Genomic DNA, 21,010 nt, shown 5'->3' with positions numbered 1-21,010 from the left:
TTTACATATTAAATTATAATTTGTTAACTAATAATATATATATATATATATATTCGAACATATATGAGAGATAATAATAAATAAATATATATATATATATATATATATATATATATATATTTCTGTTTTTATTTTATAATTAATTTAAATATAATCATATTTATATTTTATGATGTTTGAAATTAATCTAATAAAAATAATATGAATTATGATAAAAAAAAATTGTAAGTTTGTTGTACTTGTACTGAGAAAAAAATGAAAAAATAATACAACATTATATACAGAAGGCAAAGACTTATGTTGGTTAATGATTTCATGTGTCTTGATTTGCAGAGATGAAGAAAAATATATGGATTATATCTTCAGTGACTACTCACTCAAAAGTTATTTGGAAAAGGGTGTACAATGCATACTATATGTAATGTACCAAGGTATTTGATTGAAATAAAACCTGAAATTGTGAGAACAAGAGAGAAGATGAAAGTTTCTTTTCAAATATCTAAAGCATTCATTTGCAACTAGTGTTTACAAGATTTTGGGAAAATATAATATGCAAGAGTATTAATTTGGAAGAAAATGGAGAAATAAAGTACAAATTTGGAAAGATATTCTTGAATGTTGTTTTAAGATGGAGCAAAGTCTCAAACACCCTTGATAATTGGATGTTATACAAAGAAGGTGATCAAATTAGGGCTATCTCTAGAAAAGGTTTGGGCCACCCGTTTCCACATTTGCTTAAATTTATTAATTAACAAATTAAACACATCTTACTACAAACCAAGTTGAAAAACAAAATGGTGACTAGTTAATTGATTCCACTATTTAAAGTAAGAAAAATAAAGTAACTAAAGAACTAAAGGATGATGGTATGTAATGCTCGTAAAGGTGGATTTATTGAAATTAAAAAAGAAAATGGAAGTTTTTTTTTTCATTTTTTTACTTCCCTAATCTTCAAGAAAAAAGTAAGTCTTTGAGTTGACTGCATTTGTGTAATGAAACTTCTTTAAGAAAAAGTAAGAATTCTAAAACTAAATATATAGATTAGATTATAATGTTTAAATTTCAAAGATAATTGTGAGCCAAGTGCGAAACAATTTATGTTTGGCTTTTTTTTCATTCTTTCTCTTTGTGTAGTGTGGGTCCAATTTTTCATTGAAGAATATGACATTGTTTAGTGTTTTTTTTACACGTGTTTGAATGTTCTATTAGGGTTGGGAATTGGGATGATGGTTTTGATTTCTACAATTGAGATAGTTTTTACATGAGACTAACTTATAACACAAGTAATGCCTAGTATATTTTATTAGTTTTTCATTCCTAATTAATTCATTTGACTAAATATATTGAATGTTCATATTAATACACTTAATACAATGTAGGAAAGTTGTCCAGAGTGTTGAGGTCTCCATGATGCTGGAGGAGCAGTTGTCGCTCATTAGTCGAAGATTTTTAATGTGTCCGGAGAGCCTCTTTGCCGACACTTATTTCGATTGGGCATTGTTTCCGCCTGATTGTTGGATGGTCTTTTCATGATTTTGAGTATTCTTAGTTTCCGTTGATGTTGCTTTCTCAGTTCTTTTAAATGTGTAGTAATTTACAACAATTGATCTCGTAACTTTTTCAAATAATTTTTGTTAATCGTTTTATATGGATTAATAAAATGTTTTCATATTTAAAAAAGAAATGTTTTAATACAATGTAGGCGATCGCAAGACAACAAAGAAAGATGTTTTGACTCCATGAAATCATACAATTGGCCTCCCATGAAATGTTTGGCCCATTGTTGGAGACACCTACAAAGACTTGCCTATATATGACCATACAAAAATTACTGCCGTAAAATATTGCAAGGCAATTTTGTCACATACGTACACTTATGTGTTGTTGTCTTTACATTCTTTACAAAGAAATAGATACGATCATGCGATATCCATGTGAAGCTGGAAAGCGAATTAAATGTCACCAAAGATGGTAGAAAAGTTAAAACTAAATGAAATCGAACCTATGTCTTGGTTATTCTAATTGGAGTGAACAATATAGATCTTGGGATTTTTTTAATATTATTGAAATTTGATAAGAATGTTATATATTTCTACAGATTTTTCTGAATCCTTATCTCAAAGTCATGGATATTAGTAATGTAATAAATTGTAGTTATATTATGTTATATTTCTAACATAGTCAATGCAAATCTAAAATATATGTAGTACTATAATATTATTGTAATTTAAAGCCACAAGAGATTACTTTAACTCTCTCACTTTTACACAAGTCAACAAACTCACATATGTATTACTTTTAATAAACCCTTTCACATTTTTACATATCAAATCTTATACTAAAAAAAACCCCAGTTTGATTTAAGACCATTAAACTACATAATTTGATAAATGGTCATTTCCCAAACCAGGTCATTAGATATGAAACCAGAAAGATATAGATGTAGATATAGCTAGAATTATGAATTTATTGAATGAAACTTTGACCTAATTGATCTTCATCTCTTGATTGATTTGTAAGCTTGGCCCTGACGGAGGGACGGCTGTCTTGGGAAGCATGGGCAGAAACAAGTTGGCATCATGAACTTTTCCGGCGACTTTCCCTGAATCTTTTTTCACATCAATTGTCTGATCATCAGTTTTTTCGCCGGAGATTCTAATTGGAACGTCGGGGCTGTGGAGGCGTAAAAAGAAGAAATCCATTAGTGATCTTGATGATGCTAATGGAGAATTAGAGATCATGAGGATAAAGATGAAGACAATTATCATCATGGATTTCCATGTCAAGTGATCAAAGAGATTTTTAGTTTTTCCTTTTCCCATTTTTTAAGTAGTGAGACTAGATCTTCAATCTTCATATATTTATATCAAGTTATAGTGCATGAAATATGATTAAATTGACTCCTATAGTTATAGTGAAGGATCAAATTATTCTATAAACTTTTTCAATAACTTTTTAACTACGAAACAACAAGTATATTAATTAAAGTAATAACGTGTGCATCAATTAAAAAGGTCAACGTGTCAAGCATATTTCCTTTGGGGGTTGCTTGATTTCCATATGAATCAATCCAATGCTTGATTGTATTTGACCTAAAAACGACTTAATTAAACATATTCAGACTATCAAAATTTGGTATTTTAAAGTGTATTTTGGTCCATCTAATAACAAAATATATGTTTTTTTATTATATTATTAAATTGGAAATTATTGATTCATTTACATATAACCAATAATGTAACATTAATTTGGTAAACTATATATTTGTATATTATAAAGTTAAAGCATTTAAATTAAATTCATCTCAAAGTTGTTTTTTTCACTTTTTTTTTGTTGTTGTGTGGAGGAAACTTTAATTTAAAGCAATACAATTTTGAGCAACAAAAAAAGTGTGCACTCATTAAATTGTTATTTTTTACATCTTACAAATATTTGAGTGAATTATGATGGGACTATAAGAATTTTCATTTTTAAGAAATTTCAAAGTTATAATTAATGTTAGTTTTTTTCTGAGAATTTTGATTTAAAAATTTATGATGCTTGAATGAATATAAATATATATTGATAGGATTGGGATCGTCGATAGAGGACCGGGGTCCGGCTAAAAGAGAACGCTTACACACACAACGATTGGTATTAATCCGGTTAAAGATTAATATCGGTCTCAACACTACACAAGTTGTCACAAACTCTTGAACCGAGTTCAAGTGCGGAAGTAGTTTGTTTCAATTTGAAGCAACACACACGGATTGGATAATAATGATGAATGGAATGAAGAAAGAACACAACACAAGATTTATGAATGTTCGGAGATAAAACTCCTACGTCACCCCTTCTTCTCAAATCTTGAGAAGGATATTTACTAAGAATATTCAATCACACACTTTACAATATGTCAAATAACCGAGGCTTATTTATTGCTCGTTATTGACTTACAACTCTCACACAAAATGAATAGAATTGTAATACACTTTGACACTTTTGGACAGATTGTAAGAATAGTAGACTTGATAGCTTTTTGGACTTTTTATAACTCTCTAAAAGGTTGTTCTGTTATTTGTGACTCAAAGAACTGTATTGTAACTTCAACTCTTGTAGCTCTTACTAACTGTGTTGTCACCCGTAACTAGTAACCCCTTCTTTCTAATCTTTAGTTTCTCCTTATATATTGGAAATATGACAACGGTCATATTTTTCTTTCAACGGATACCTGCATAGTGATCCTTGAATCTGGTTAGTTGGTCAAAAGGAGTTGTAATGCATTAAATGCGGTTGATGCTTCCCAAGAAAGAATACAGCCGACCAGTTTGTCTTCTATTGAGTTTAACAACTGGTCGGTTGGACAGATCTCTGCTCCTTGGAGGCTGCATTTGGACTTATACCAAAATAGGTATATCTGTTCACTTGGCAGTCTTCTGTAGTCTGTAGTCTATCAACAGACTTGTATCAAATAGGAAATAGCACAGTCTGCATATTTGAAAATCTCCTTCTGCCTATTCCCAAAGTAAACCTATTGCATCAAAATGAAAACTTTCAGCAGTTCTATATCTTTGATTTGATCTTGATTAATCTTCCCATTAGGATTGTACAGTCATTTAGAATTGAGTCAATGTTTTGAGCCGACTGGACTTCATATCGGTTTGTTGCATTGACCGGTCTTGATTTAGAAGAGTAGCGACCGATCTCTGAGAAAGATGTTTCACCGATTCTGAAGTTGAGCCAAACCGGTCTTCTACTGATGCTGAGAAGATAGATCAACTAGTTGGATTCGATTTGTGCTGCTTCTATGATATCGGTTTGACTGGCAATTTGAAAATATGACCGCTCCCGGCTTTTCCTGCACAAAGGGTTGAGTTTGATTAAGTTGTTTAGATAGTTTACTTATTAATTAACTATCTAATTTATCTAACATATATATATATATTGATGCTTAACTTTCAAAATATTCAGATTGTTGGGTCGAGAGTTATGATTAATTTGGATATATATGTGAGAGTAAATGGATACTTAGCGGATTGTGGGTCGACACGCCCATAAACTTAAAATAGTTAAAAATAAAATTAAAAATGTTATAGGTATGTTTTTAACTTGCAATCTAACAAAATAAGTATACCTATTTAACCAACTAGGTTAATAAGACTTTATATTTTAAATTTAACACCAAATTTGATGAATGACAAACATTCTTAACAATATAAGTTCAACTTTTTAACTAAAAAATTTATATATATATAACGATGCTTAATTTTCAAAGTCTCTTGATTGCCAGATCGAGAGCTTTGATTAATTTGGATATATATGTGAGAGTAAATAGATACTTGGGTCGGATTGTAATTGACCCGCCAATAAACTTAAAATGGTTAAAAATAAAATTAAAAATATTATATGTATGTTTCGAACTTTTAACCTAAGAAAATAAGTATAACTCTTTAATCAACCAAGTTTAGATTGAATTGAATTAAAGTGAACTGATTTTTGTAAGTTTTTGAATATGTGTTGATTGGCATGTTATTCTAATGAACATAAATAGAAGTGTCTTGAAGCTTAAAATCATTAAGTGCCATTATCTTGAATATTTTATTTTTTTCTTCTTTTAATATTTTTTTTAATATTTTAAAACAACTAAAAAATATAGGAAAATTCTCGTGTGATGCACACGGATAAAAATATAAATAAAAACTTAATGATGCTTGATTTTCAAAGTGTCTGGATTGTCGGGTAGAGAGAGTTGTGATTAAATTGGATATATATGTGAGAGTAATGAATACTTTGGTCGGATTGTGGGTTGACCCGTCCATAAATTTAAAACGGTTAAAAATAAAATTAAAAATGATATATGTATATTTTGAACTTATAACCTAACCAAACAATTACAACTTTTTAATTAACTAGGCTTATATATTTGGATTGAAATAAAGTGAACTTATTTTTTTTAAAGTTCATAAATATGTGTTGATTGACATGTTATTATGATGAACATAGAAGTCTTGAAGCTTCAAAGCAAGCATTGAGTGTCATTATCTTGAATATTTTATTTTTTCTTCTTTTAAATGAACTTTATTTTTAATATTTCACCCAAACTAAAAATATCAAGAAAATTCTCGCGCCATTAAGTGCGATGAAAATTAAACTTTTGTTTATATTTTTATCCGCTTAAATTGCACAAAATTTTTCTTAATTTTTGTGAAATATATAAAAAAAAAAATCTCAACTAAAAGAAGAAAAATAAAATATTCAAGATAATGGCACTTAATGCTTTCAAGCTTCAAGACACTTCTATTTATGTTCATCAGAATAACATCAATCAACACATATTTAAGAACTTTGACAAAAATCAGTTCACTTTAATTCAATCCAATCTAAGCCAGTTAAATTTAATTTAAACCCAATACCTAATTAACTATAATTCAATAATAATATTGATGTACCAAAATAACTATGAAATCAAGATGGATATATCTAACTAATTATTAAGGAAATATATTTAAACGAGCGAATATGATTTTAGATTTTCACATTGAACATACAATAAACAAAACAAAAATACAACTATAAGAAAGGAATTTATATCTACAATATTTTAGTTGAGACCATTGAGTGTAAAAATACCCGACACTAAAGACGGTTACAAAAGGATAAAATGTCTTTTCTAATTGGATGATATTTGATATTGTCATTACAGATTTTCAATCTATTATCATTAACTTATAAATTTATACATCTTGTCACTATATATTATACCATAAACTAATTTTTTCGATTCTTCAATTGTTTATTGATATAACTTTATTGAAGCCATTGTGTGTTATAATAATACTTAAACAATTATTTTTCATGTAAATACATAAAATTATGCTGTTTCAAATAATGGTTTAATGTTTTTAACATTAATAATATAAGCATTTCTATATTTAAATATATATAAAATAATAAAATATCATTTTTGAAATAAGCATATAAAACATAGAACCCTTTTTCACCCAAAGCAACAACACTAGGAGGTTGTTCGGATTGGGTTAAAGAAAAAACCCAATGGATTATTTGAATAATCTCGTTTTAGAGTTTTGGAATTAATTTAATAATTAAATTTATAATTTATATTTTGTCTTAGATGAGATAGAAGAGAAGATATGATTTTATTACCATGCTAAAATTGGTAAGAGAATAGGATAAAGAGAGATAGAGCTTTTATGAAATTGATTTTAAATCTTTCCACACCCTTCAATCACCATTCATTCAAAGATATTAGAAAAATTCTGGTGTGATGTATACGGATAAAAATATAAAAAAAAGTTAGCAGTCAACATATCTAGTGTTGGAGAAAAGGGCATCTAATACTCCCTGCCATCGAAAAAGGTTAAGTCACTAAATGGGGAACTTTTTGCAGGGAACTCTGTCCATATAGCTAGAGTCGGTCTTTGGAGTTTCTTTGTCCTTGATCTTTATATACAATTTAAGTCTCCCTTCATCTCGACTAGACATTTCTTATTATTGCATACGTAGTCCCTGCCCCTCATCTTGTTGTGCCTCTTTCCCTGTCTGGGAGAAAACTCTTTTCTTTTCATGTGATCAAGCTAGTTCAATCAAATTCTTTTAAGCCAACAATTTCCTTGCGAGACAAGATGTCTAAGCAAGATTTACCTAAAGCCTTAGTCGGTAAGACTTTATTTTTCATAGTTGGTGTTAGAAGAAAGAAGAAAGATCGTATTAAATTACATAAGTTATGTCTATTATATAGACATTACATTGAGCTTATAATGAAACTAATAATATAATATAATTAACTAATTTTGTGAGAATATCTTACATATATATTATCTTATATTCTAAGATCCCTCCTCAAACTCAAGATAAAAAACATTTGAACAACTTGAGATTGAAGACTAGATGATGAAATGTTGATGTTGTATTCTTCAAACTTTAAAAACTCGTGAGCTCCATCCAGTTAGAGGATGACAGTGTGTTGACGGATAAATCAGGGAAGAGGTAAAAATCCAATGGGCATGAATGCTGGGGTGAAACAACAACCGAATGAACCCTGAAGTTACTCGCGAGTCTTGAAATTCATCCAACGGTGGACCGGATGGTAGTGTGTTGCATTAATGAAAAAACCAGTGAATAAGGTAGAATTCCATGGGAATAGAATGCTGGGATGAAACAACACCTATAAAACTCATTCTAACGAGAGAATGACAGTGTGTTGACTAAATAAACAGTAAAAGAGCACATATGATTGAATTAACACCAATAAAAATATGACATTAACTATTGGAATAAAGCAACAACTAAAAATAAACTCAGAGAATATGATTGATAAAAATTATTAGAGTCCTTCATCAATGACTAAGGTAACCATTGATGGAGGCAGCGGAAGACTAAATTTGTGCTCAAGGACAAAATGTTGGCTCTGATATCATGTTAGAATAAGAAGAAATATTGTATTATAATGATTGATGAAGAAAGTAAAAACATCAGCATAATTATTTGAAATAAGAAAATTTAAGAGATAGTAATAATAATTAATAAAGCATTATTAATTCTCTTCATCAATGGCTAAAGTAACCATCGATGGAGGCAGTGGAAGACTATCATTTGATTGACTCAAGAACGATAACAAGGTTCTGATACCATATTAGAATAAAGAAGAAAGATTGTATTGAATTACATAAGTTATGTCTATTATATAGACATTACATTGAGCTTATAAGGAAACTAATAATATAATATAATATTCATATAATATAATATAATTAACTAATGATATTATCACAATTTATAATATTGTGATAATATATCTTACATATATATTATCTTATATTTTAACAATCTTCATGTGATAAACTAGTTCAATCAAATTCTTAAGCCAGCAATTTCCTTGCGAGATACAATGTCTAAACGAGATTTACCTAAAGCCTAATTAGTCGGTAAGACTTTATTTTTCATAGTTGGGAATGGGGAGTGATCCCTAGGGAGGAAAATGTTCCATAGATATGGGAGGTTTTTACATACTATCAATTCTCTCTTCTTTTTTTTGCTTTTAAGGTATTCATTCATACGGCCAGTATAGAAGAAAAGCCTTTGAGAACCCTCTTTCCTCTTCAAGTACATCAAAGCAATGAAAGCCAGCGTAGGGTAATTTGATCTAGTTTAGTCCTGTAGAAGGGCTTATTCGATAGCTTAAGAGAAGATCTTCTAGTAAGGGAAGAAATTGACTATAGTAATATGGGAATGCTATTTTCTTAGTATCTACAAAGGGGATTTCGAGCCTGCTAAAATCTATGTGAACAACTAGGAGCCCTTATTTTTTTTAGCGATTACTAAGAGCACTTTTAGATCAGCTAGCTTATTCTACTTATTCTTATTATTCCTAAGCTCTTCTAAGAAAGCGGATCTCCTGAGTCTTTTTCTCGACGCACTTCCTGCTTGTGGAAATGACAGTGTTTGCGATTTTGCTTTTTGGGCTATATGAAGAAAGAGGTCTAGTCGAGCTTCTTTCTCCTGCAGGCCAGAATCCGCATTTTGAGTTCTCTAGTGGAGGCGAGCCAGTGACAGTGCCGGGGAATATAAAGATTTTTCCCCCCAACTCCTAAGGCATTTTCGGGGACTAGCCCTTCTCTACTTTCTTATGTTCAAAAGGTCCTTGCTTTATAAGACAAAACAAAAAGTCGATCAGAATACGAATAAAATAAGAAATGGGAAGAATGCCAATTTTACACACCAAGTTGTAAGAAGGTGTCAAATTTACTTATTAAGTATCAAAATTCCATTTATATGTATGAACTTGTCAAAAAGTGTCAAATATATTTAAAATAACAGAAATGTTAAACGGTGTTAAAATTTTTGCCACATGTAATATCCATATATATATATTTTTTTAAATTGACATTACTTTAATTATTTTGTATTCAAACAAAACATTAAAATCTTTTCTTATTTATTTTCTCTTTCTTTACCCTCACAACTTACCATTTTCTTTAAATATTTCTCTCTTCATTTCTTCATCTATGAGTAATTTTATTATTAATAATAATATTTAATTGATTAATTATAAAAATTGTTCTAAAAAGTAACGAGTTATTAAGACTTCGCCACAGCACTGCAATTTAGGATTCGACCAACAAAGACTTCACCACAACATTGACAATTTAGGATTCGATCAATGAATATTTCAACCAATGATGATGATAGTGTAAGGTTTAACTGAGAAAGACTTGGATTTGGGGGTTATGTCTAGGAGCTGATAAAGTTTAAGAGAGTGAGTATTATGAAAACTAAAATTAAAACAAGTCGGTTAAAGGAGATTTTACCTTGATTCGGCATTGTCCGCTAATGGCGACAATGATTTAGGGTTCGACTAATGAAGATTTTGGCCACAACGTCTATGATTTAAGAATCGGCCAACAAAAACTTCCACCAACGATGATGACTATTTAAAGTTCAGTTAGGGAGCACTTGGAGGTTAGAAGAAGGTAAAAATCCAAAAGAACTTGAGTTAATCAAAGAGAGAAAAATTAGAAAAAAAATGGAGAGTTGTGGAGGGATGAGAGAGAAAGTAAAAATAAGTTTTTGTTTAAATGGAAAAATAATTAAAGTAATGTCAATTTAAAAAAATAAAAAATATGTGGATATTACATGTGGCAAAAATTTTAACACCGTTTAACATTTCTGTTATTTTAAATATATTTGACACTTTTTGACTAGTTCATACATATAAATAGAATTTTGATATTTAATAAGTAAATTTGACACATTCCTATAACTTAGTGTGTAAAATTGACATTCTTCCCAAATTAAGAAATACCATCATTAGGGCAAAGAGGGAAATTGCCTACGTTAAGTCAAAGCCTAAAATTGCATATCCGAATCTCAATAGCAGGTATTGTTTTTCTTCTTGTGGATATAATGATTCATTCTCATCATGTTTTTAATATATGATTCTAAAAACAATACAAATTTGTTTGATTTGGTGTTGGATTTAGTTGATTGACCATGATAATATGTATTTGGTATTTGATTCTAGTCAGGTCTTATTTGATTCTGACCATGATAGCATGTACTTGGTGTTTGATTTAGCTGATTTATATATGAATATAAAGCCATACAAATTTATTCTTGTGAAAATGGCAGCAGAATGGCCAAATTCTTATATAATGTTAATTGGTTTTGTTTTCTTTGTATTATAATAATATCACTTTATAAACCACAAGCATGAACCAATCGAGTCCAGCAAAATGGGATACATTCCTGAGAAGACAACATTTTTCCAGAATAAATATATTTGAAAAAATATAAAATAATTTATGACAATTTAAGACAAATATCAGTTGTATTATACAAAAAAACAATTCAAAACTACTTTCGCACAAGAAAAAATCTATGGTTTGAATTGCACTGGACTAAACTCCAAACTGGCATAGGATGGAATCCAATACGGAATATGATAGATGAGAGCAATATTTGGTGGGAATATGTTCGGGTGAGTAAGTTTATCATATTGAACATATATTAATATTGCATATTTAATTGTTGATTATTTCTCTCTACGAAAATAAAGAAAATTTTGTATCAAATTAGAGAAAAGACAATTCAATATTATCCCCTATTGGAGCATCTTTTCTTTAATACTCTTGCAACATGTGAATATATTCGCTCTCATTTTCATCCGCTTTCATTTTCACCAATTAATGAAGAGGGATCGGGTGGCTCTAAAAAGATACTTGAAAAATGAATTTGTGGCCACGCCAAATGACATTTGAGTAAAACAACATAATCTAATGTGATGTCCAGTGGGTAAAAGAGGCCAAAGATTTAATCAAGAAATACTAAGAGAACCAAAAAAAGATTCTCCAATGAAGAGAATGGTGAACATTTTCACAAAAATTCTTGAACAGAAGTCAGAAATGCAATCGTCTTCACAATATCTAACACCATCCTCGACTACAATCATGTCACCTACACCGTTGAAAAATGTTTAAATATTTTTGTTAAGGAAATGTCTTATACGAGGATATAAAGTTTTTAATCACATTTTAAATATTCTTACGGTGAATTCGAACCTTATGGATTTTTTGTTGAACATCAAAACAATGAAGAGCGATGGAACTTGATCAACTTACGGTTAGAATGGTCTTTCTCTTCCCAATTGTCTTGTCATTTGTCAAGTCCAATACACAAAATATTTACATATACTTTACCACTGTCTTCATCTTGATTAATTATTTTTTAAAATTTTCATTAAATTAACTTTTTGTCCAAAATCTCTTTTAAGCTCACTCTAACCTAAAGTTTCTATGTTCACTCTAACCTAAAGTTTCTATGTCTAAGTTAATATGACTATTTTCTAAAGCATGTCGACAATAGTCTCAAAGAATGGCATACATATATGACAAGACATCAATCAATTGTAAAAAACATTCAACTAATTTCCTCCTAGCATTAAAATGTACAATTTGCTCTCCACCTTCATCTAGCCAAATTCTGCATAAGAAAGATTCTAACCAACCAAATATAAAATTAGTGCACTCTCAACTCTTACCTTAAAAATCACCACTATTGGTAGAACTTTTAAGATGACAACACCCACTTTATAGCTTTACATTTGCACTCAATTAAATTTTGCAAAATAAGACCAACTCAGAATGCTAAATACAAATCCAAATCTAGACATTGTAAACACAACAAACCATATATACTCAGAAGGAAATTAAGAGAATCCTTCACATATTTTTTCTCAAAAAATACTCAGTCAACCATTCTGCCTAAATCTCACATACTCAATCACCTTAAATTTCATAATAATTTTCAAAATCACCCAATGGAGCCTTTTGACTGCTACTACTAAAGCCCCAGTCCCAGTTAATAGAATACATTTGTATTTATTAGTAATAGTATTTACTAAATAACATTTTAACAAATAATAATAAAAAGTGTATGCAATTAAGGTATTGGCTGATTTTAACCAAAACCAGACCCGATGAGCAAGAAATGATCTTCTTAATAAACTGATTACTGCTTACATCTTGTTTTGATTGATCAGGTAATACAACTTGAAGAAACATATGAACATTGAAGCCTTAGTCCAATGGCGATCTCAAAATTCAAATTGAATATACTATATAGTTCATAAAGACTCACCATAATGATATTGACCAAAAAAACCATCATCTCAATTCTCAAGAATACTGCTCTATGAACTGAAAGAACATTACATTAAGTTCCTAATAAGCTTCTTCTAATTGCTAATACTTACACTAATAGCCAAAATGACTTGCCTTGCACTAGAACCAGCTCTCTTTTTTGTGCCCAAAAGATCATCCATTTTCAACTTTTCATAATAACATGAGGCCGTAACAGCTCCCTGAAAATAATATTGAATCACAACAATAAGGATTTTAAGATTAGTTGATGGGTTCCCTAACTGATATGGTTGATTCATGGTTAATACCCATCAAAAGTTGAAATTTAGCTAGACTGTGTTACCTACCAGTCAACATATCCAAAGCTTTCACTTCCATTGGACCAAAAGCTTAAAAAGCCCTGGGAGTCTTCAGAGTCCCCAAAAAATTTACAATTTTTGTATGTCTGGGAACATAATAAGTTAGTTATGAAGGAGAGACTACTGATAAACCATATGGAAACAAATTAAGAATAGTAAGCATAAGGGAAAACCGAACCTCATCATACTTTCCCACCTCAGCTGAATCTGCTTCATCATCATTCACCTACATTCCATGAAAAATGCACAAATATCTTGTGTGAAAAATGCCAAACATCTGCTAATAATCATATACAAGTTAACAAACAATTTGAGAAAGACATGTAGATGAAGACTAACTAAGGGAAATATATACATTAAGAATAAGTTCTATTGAGAGAAGAGATTACATTCAATTGCATAAGTTCTAATTAAGGGAAATATATACATTATAAATGCTAAACTATACCCACTACTTCATACAATAAACACTAAAATTAATACTAATTACATCTTCTCTTTGTTAAGTGCTACAAAATGTGAACCTCAATTACCCATGATGACATATTTTCAGCCTCTCGAAGCAAAGCTTTGGTGTAGGCCGAGTTCACCTTCTCAGCCTCAAGAACAAACCGCATCTTCTCCTGCAACACACATTTCAATAGATAAAACCCATATGAAATATGATCTTCAATGTAAGAAAGAATGAGTATAAAATTAAAGTTGAGCAAAATTACTTTCTCAGAAATCTTCCTCCACTTATTAAACCCCTCTCTGTCATCTTCAATCTGATTATCATTACCTTCACAGTTCTTCAAAAAGCTCTCCCTGTCACAATAATCAAGAAAAACCCTTAAGACAACTTCTAAAATTGTCGATTGAATACAAATAATGTGAATGAGGGGTGTTCGATCTACAGATATGTACATGAAGAAACGGAAGGCTGATTTGGGTTGATGTTGAAACCTCTGGTTCGACTTAATTTGGGTCTCATTTCCAATCTTTCCTATCATCACATCCTTTTCAACATCGCATTCGTGCATGTCTTCAAGAGCGATTGGAACTAAAACTCCGCATTTAGTACTGCAGATAAGAAGAAGATATACATAGATAGGCACACTATGAAGAGACATACATTTAGATAAATATATAGAAAAAAAGGAGAGATTTTGCTACCAGTTTTGGAAGGCACTTCCATCAGGAGCACGTCTGGTTGCTTGGACCCTCTTTCGGATTCTTGGAGGATTACCCATGAAAACGATTCTTGAAAGTTCAGTCCTCTCTCTCTCTCTTTTTCTCTATGTTGTAATGGTAAAGATGCTCTCTTTCCACTAACGCAAAAGATTGAGCGGGAAAGCGGGAAAGTGACGGTTCGCTTTATCAAGGCAAATAAAAGACAGTGCACATTAGCGGGAAATTTGAGGAGAGGACCCTCAACAACGGTGAAATGCGGAAAGTGTCGAGATTAAAAAAGAAAGCGCTGGTGACCCCTTTTACTAAAGCGCTGGTGACCCCTTTTACTAAAGCGCTGGTGACCCCTTTTACTGTTTTTGAACAAAAATGTCCCAGTTGCGTTACGCAACCTGAAATTACGTGACACAATTTTTTATTTTTTTATTTTTCAAAAAATTTTAATTATAAATTTCTTTTGGATGAAAATGCTCCAGTTGCATCACACAACCGCGAGACGAAAAAAAAAATTTGAAAAAAAAAAAATCCGATTACGTTACGTAAGGGTATAATTGTCATTAAAAAAAGAGGGTCACCAGCGCTATTTAATTTATGCCCACAACTATCGGCTGTTAAGCCTATAAGTGCGGTCATTTCCTCAAATTTCCCCATTAGCCGATTATTAGGTTTGTTTGTTTTCCAACTTTTATTTAATCATTTATAAATATACATTAATTCAAGTGATTTCCACAAAATTATAATGTCGTTCCAAAATTTCTAAGAATTTCAAGAACTATATTTGTTTTGACATTATATCATTTGAATTCCGAGAATTATTTTTATTTCTTATATTTTAATCAGTTATTTCAAATTCTTGTATTGTATATCATTTAAAATAATTCTATCAATTTCTAGTCATTCTTATAATTAAATCACCCACATATAAGTTTAAACATATTCATATTTACATTATATTAATATTTAATAATTAATTTGATATGTATTAATTGAATATTAAATTAATTATTAAAATATTGAATAATTAAATAAAATTTATATTATGCTTTAAATATTTATTGAAAAATAATAATAAATTAAACAAATATTAATATATATATAATAAATATTAAAAAAAATTAAAAATTATTTTGAACTTAATTATTTTATAGTTAAGTAATAATAAATAACATAAATTTGATGTCCAAATAATGTTACAAATATTTTAAGTTTGAGTGACTTTCATAAATGAAATAATAATTTTAAGTGCTATCATATATTAAATGCTGTCGAATAATTCATTATACTAAATTTCATCACTATGTATCAATCATAATTTTCGTTATAAACAAATTTGAAATTAAATACAAAAATAGGCTAAGATAGAGAAAAAAAATGATAGAGAGCGCGACGTTGGGGCAACAACTCCCCAGCGATGCCCCACCTGACAGACCGCCAGGTTGGATAAAAATGCCACGGTGAACTAAAAAATTAAATGAATAATAATTAGTTTTTAATCCCTCTCTTTCTCGATCTCTCTTTCTCAGTCCTTTTATTTTCGATTTCTCTCTTTGGTTATCTTCTTCCTTCTTTTGCATTTTTGGCTTTCTTCTTTCTTTTTCCGCGACTTCGGCTTTCTTCTTCCATCTTCCGCGACTTTAAATTTTGGCAATTTGTTATTTCTTTCGAGTATCTTTTTTAGCAAGTTCGAATATGGTAAGCCTTCACTGATGCAACAATGTTACCGAACAACTCAAATCTTAAAATTATACTACTTTTACTTTTCAGAAGAATCATTTTTCTTTAACTACATCCAAATCCAGTGGCGGACCCATAAATGTTTTCTCGGGATGAGAGGAAAATAACGTAGCATTTTTTTGACGATCAAATAAATGCATTTTTTAATTAAAATTTTACTTGGTAATTACATAAAAATACTAACAAACACAATTACAAAATACTAATAAGCACAATAACTAAATTATTCTTGTCCATGAGTCGGTACAAAAGAAGACAAATTTATTCTACGAGGTTCCATTTGTTGAAAATATTGCAATATTGGCTCATTTTCAATTGTTGAGAAAATATCTTTCTCAACATATACAACTAAACTATCATTCATCCATTCATCTCCCATTCGATTACGCAAATTAGTCTTCACGGTCTTCATTGCGGAAAAACTCTTTCAACAGATGCAGTTGCAACTGGTAAAACTAAAGTCAACTCTATCAATCGATAAACCAATGGAAAGACTATATGTTTTTTCTGTTATAACCAATTTCTGAGCAAAAATTCTCAAGTCTTCAATTGAAGAAAATTGAGGATCATCCCGCAAATTAAATAAGTAAGCCCGAAGTTGTTGTTCCAAAAATAAATAATCACTACCTGTGAAATCTTGGAATAAAGTTTGGCAAGACGAATAAGTTTACGAATATCAAATTTGGAGAATGAATTTCTGGGATGAAGACATGATATCCAATCAAGTAATTATGTATTAACTTCTGAAAAACGATTATTCATTTCTTGCATAATCAAGTGTCAATAACCTAGCATTAAATAATAAATAATAACTATTAGTAGATAATAGATAATATATAATAACTATTAATAAATAAGAAATAATATTTATTATACCTGACAAAAGATTTCCACACGATAATGATGAAGATTAGTGATGAGTTCCCCTTTTCCTCTTCGCCTACCATTGCTATCAATTATCATATGCTCATTTATATCAAGTATTGAGAGTGTAATTGAGAAAAACTGTTAACTTGGTCCAAAATATCATGCCATCCATCTTCTCTAAATTTTTGTAATTGATTTTTCGAACTCGCAATCAATGATATGGCTTGAACTATATTTTGATCTCCTCTTTATAGGCAAAGTGATAACTCACTTGTAATTCTCAATAATTTTTTTATCAAATGCAACACAAAAACAAATTCATAAAAAAACTAATTATATAAAAAATATAAAAATCTAATTTAATAGGTTTCAACCTAATTTTATGAGAATATAAAAAAATAAAAAATATTAATAAGAACAAAAATACAAAAACGTGACAAACATATATTATCAAGTGAATAGACATTCGAGATTACGATTATAGAATGTTAATGCATATAAAAATAATATATCAAATTCTTTATTTAAATACTGAACAAAACCAATGTAACTATAATAACTTGTTTATTAATATTAATTTATATTTTCTTATAAATTTTTAAAATAGTTTAAAATTAAGAAATATAAAAAACTATTATTATTTTAATTTTTATATTTACCCGTAATTTGTATTATTATATTGAAATAAATAAAAAATAATGTATAATTATTATATAAATATAATTTTAAAATAAATAATATTATTATATAATTTACATTATTTTATATATAATTTTTTATCAAATGCAACACAAAAACAAATTCATAAAAAAACTAATTATATAAAAAATATAAAAATCTAATTTAATAGGTTTCAGCCTAATTTTATGAGAATATAAAAAAATAAAAATATTAATAAGAACAAAATTACAAAAACGTGATAAACATATATTATCAAGTGAATAGACATTCGAGATTACGATTCTAGAATGTTAATGCATATAAAAATAATATATCAAATTCTTTATTTAAATACTGAACAAAACCAATATAATTATAATAACTTGTTTATTAATATTAATTTATATTTTCTTATAAATTTTTGAAATAGTTTAAAATTAAGAAATATAAAAAATTATTATTATTTTAATTTTTATATTTACCCGTAATTTGTATTATTATATTGAAATAAATAAAAAATAGTGTATAATTATTATATAAATATAATTTTAAAATAAATAATATTATTATATAATTTACATTATTTTATATATAATTTTTTATACTTATTTATATAAATAAATCTTATTTATATATTAGAAAATATTGTTAGTATAAAATAAAATATTAATAATAATTATGAATTAGTTTATATATAAATTATATTTTAAAATAAATTAAAGGTGAGGCCAGGGTTTGATCGTTTGAGATCAGTTCAACTTTAAAGCCAATTGGACTAAGAGTTACTTGTTAAATATATATATAAAAACAAATTATTTTAAGGTTGGGGAGGCCCGGGCCCTCAAGGCCCCCCTTGTAGGTCCGCCACTGTCCAAGTCCAACAATAACAGAATGTAAGTTCTCGAATATGATCATCCTGTAGTTATGGATATTCTGAACATGTCCATGTTCTGAAACATTATTTAATGTTTGGATTTTTTTTTTAATTTCTGTTTCTAGTTTCTAGAACGGTATACATTTACAAAATTTTAGTCACAATTTAGAAACAAAAATCTAAATATTAGAATAGACCTACTGATACTATTGATATTGTATTACACATTTTAAGCAAGTTAAGGGTTTATTTTGGTAATATAGGTTAATGATGGTAACAAAACTGAGTTAGAATATTTGAGGACATGGTATAGTAAAGACAACTAGTAGGGTGTCATAGTAAACCCCATTTGAAATTAGATTTTATTTAAAGAATTTTGAATTGTATCCCAATAAATATAAGAAACCATTGAATTTGTGGGGTACTACAAATTTTATTTCGTGAAAAGTTATAGCGTGTAATTACAAGTTAATGATAGTAACAAAACTGAGTTATAATGAAGAATCTTAAACTAATTTGTAAATTTATCCAAAGTTATATAGATTTACAAATTTTTCCAAAGTTACATTTTCAGTTATATAAGTGTATAATGGCACCAACAATGAATTTGCAGTTGTAGAAATTTTCAGAAATGTTACATTATCAGTTATATAGGTCTAGAAATGACACTTATATAGGTTCTAGACATTTTAAGAAATGCTAGATTTTGGCCATTATCGGAACCATTTTTGTCCCGAACATGACAATGTTCAAGACCATGTCGTCATAAACATGACCATATTCGGGACCATTTTATCCCGAACGTGTTCATATTTGGGACTATATCGTCCCAAATGTGGTCATATTCGGGACTATTTTATCCCGAACGTGGTCATGTTCGGGACATTTCTTTCCTAACATGGTCATGTTTAGGAACATTTCGTTCAAAATTTCTTAAATAATAAATTGATTGATGATGTTTTTTTATTATTCTTTGTATTCTATATGTTGACTAGATTAAGGTGTATTACTTAGTGAAAACTCCTAAGCATTGAGGTGTATTACTTGAATTTTCAGTTTCCGATACATGTTAATCATGCTTCATTTATCTATTTATTTTTTGTAAAGTATATATATAAGGAATCGTCGACGCCCCTCGACATCAGATTTGTCATTGATGGCCATTACTACTACAACTGACGATCAAGGGTGTTCAACTCCATCAGCTCCCTCATCTCCATCACCCTCCGATCCCACACCTCCAGCTCCCATCACATCCTCCGTTCCCTCACCTCCAGCTCCCACTGCACCCTCCGCTCCCTCACCTCCAACTCTCACCGCACCCTCCGCTCCCTCACCTCCAACTCTCACCGCACCCTCCGCTCCCTCACCTCCAACTCTCACCGCACCCTCCGCTCCCTCACCTCCAACTCTCACCGCACCCTCCGCTCCATCATCTCCAAATCCCTCGGCTCCCTCTCCAAAAATATGTGAACACAACATTTTCTTGACTAGGACCTTGTCAAATGGCCATTTCAATCTAATTCAACAATTGACAAAAAAAAAAAAAAAAAAAAAGGGGTTGTGAAGGCCATAAGCTTTGGAGGGCTTCTTACACTTGGCATTTCAAGGTGGTTGCTGATTCCGAAGTGGCTTCCAAGCAGGTGAAGATAGTCGGAGAATCTTCATGTGGTTCCATATCTTTGGGACCGGTGAACAATAAGCAGAGGAAGACTGGCAAAGGAGGTTTCATCTTTTCCAGCTTTTGGAATTTATGATTTTCTAAACTCTACTAGGATGTTCAAAGAGGCCCTTTCGCTGATCCTCATTCCATCGTGAACATTTAGGTATGTGGTTAATTGATTTTGGTCACCTTAGCGACATTTATCGGTGTTAAACACAAGTAGCCCCCACATTCCTCGATCTTTAAACATGAACCTAAGTCGATGGGTGAAGAATAACACATCATTTCTTATATGTCGTGGTTCAATATGAACATTTTGGTAGCTTGTATACGTCGTTTTGTTAACCATAGTTTCGAGGGTGGCTTGATGAAGGTGGATAGCCTAAGTTGTTCTTCCCATTTCTTCTAACAAGTGAAAGCACGTTGCTAAGGTTGAGGAAGGAAGTTGATGATCGCAACAAAGATGGAATGCACACGTAGGTAGACGGGTTGGCTCGGGAGTCCACCTAGTTCACTTCTCCAACGGGTTGCTCGGTCTCGAGCCTTA

The 21,010-nt window shown here is 29.9% G+C and overlaps 1 protein-coding gene across 1 annotated transcript; it reads right to left on the bottom strand.

Annotated features, from left to right (window-relative positions):
• Positions 1-14,211: 14,211 nt before the first annotated feature.
• Positions 14,212-14,727, bottom strand: LOC124909722 (the record flags this gene model as incomplete). The annotated part of the gene is made up of 3 exons (XM_047450371.1): positions 14,651-14,727; positions 14,402-14,557; positions 14,212-14,302 (listed from the first exon to the last, which is right to left on the bottom strand). Coding segments are annotated over exons 1-3 (324 nt in total), but the record flags the coding sequence as incomplete, so codon positions are not given.
• Between the last annotated feature and the right edge of the window lie 6,283 nt (positions 14,728-21,010).

This window comes from Impatiens glandulifera, chromosome 7 (genome assembly GCF_907164915.1).
Source record: "Impatiens glandulifera chromosome 7, dImpGla2.1, whole genome shotgun sequence".
Classification (NCBI taxonomy): Eukaryota; Viridiplantae; Streptophyta; class Magnoliopsida; order Ericales; family Balsaminaceae; genus Impatiens; species Impatiens glandulifera.
Note: the sequence above shows the minus strand (reverse complement) of the source record. Positions and strands in the feature narration are given on the sequence as shown.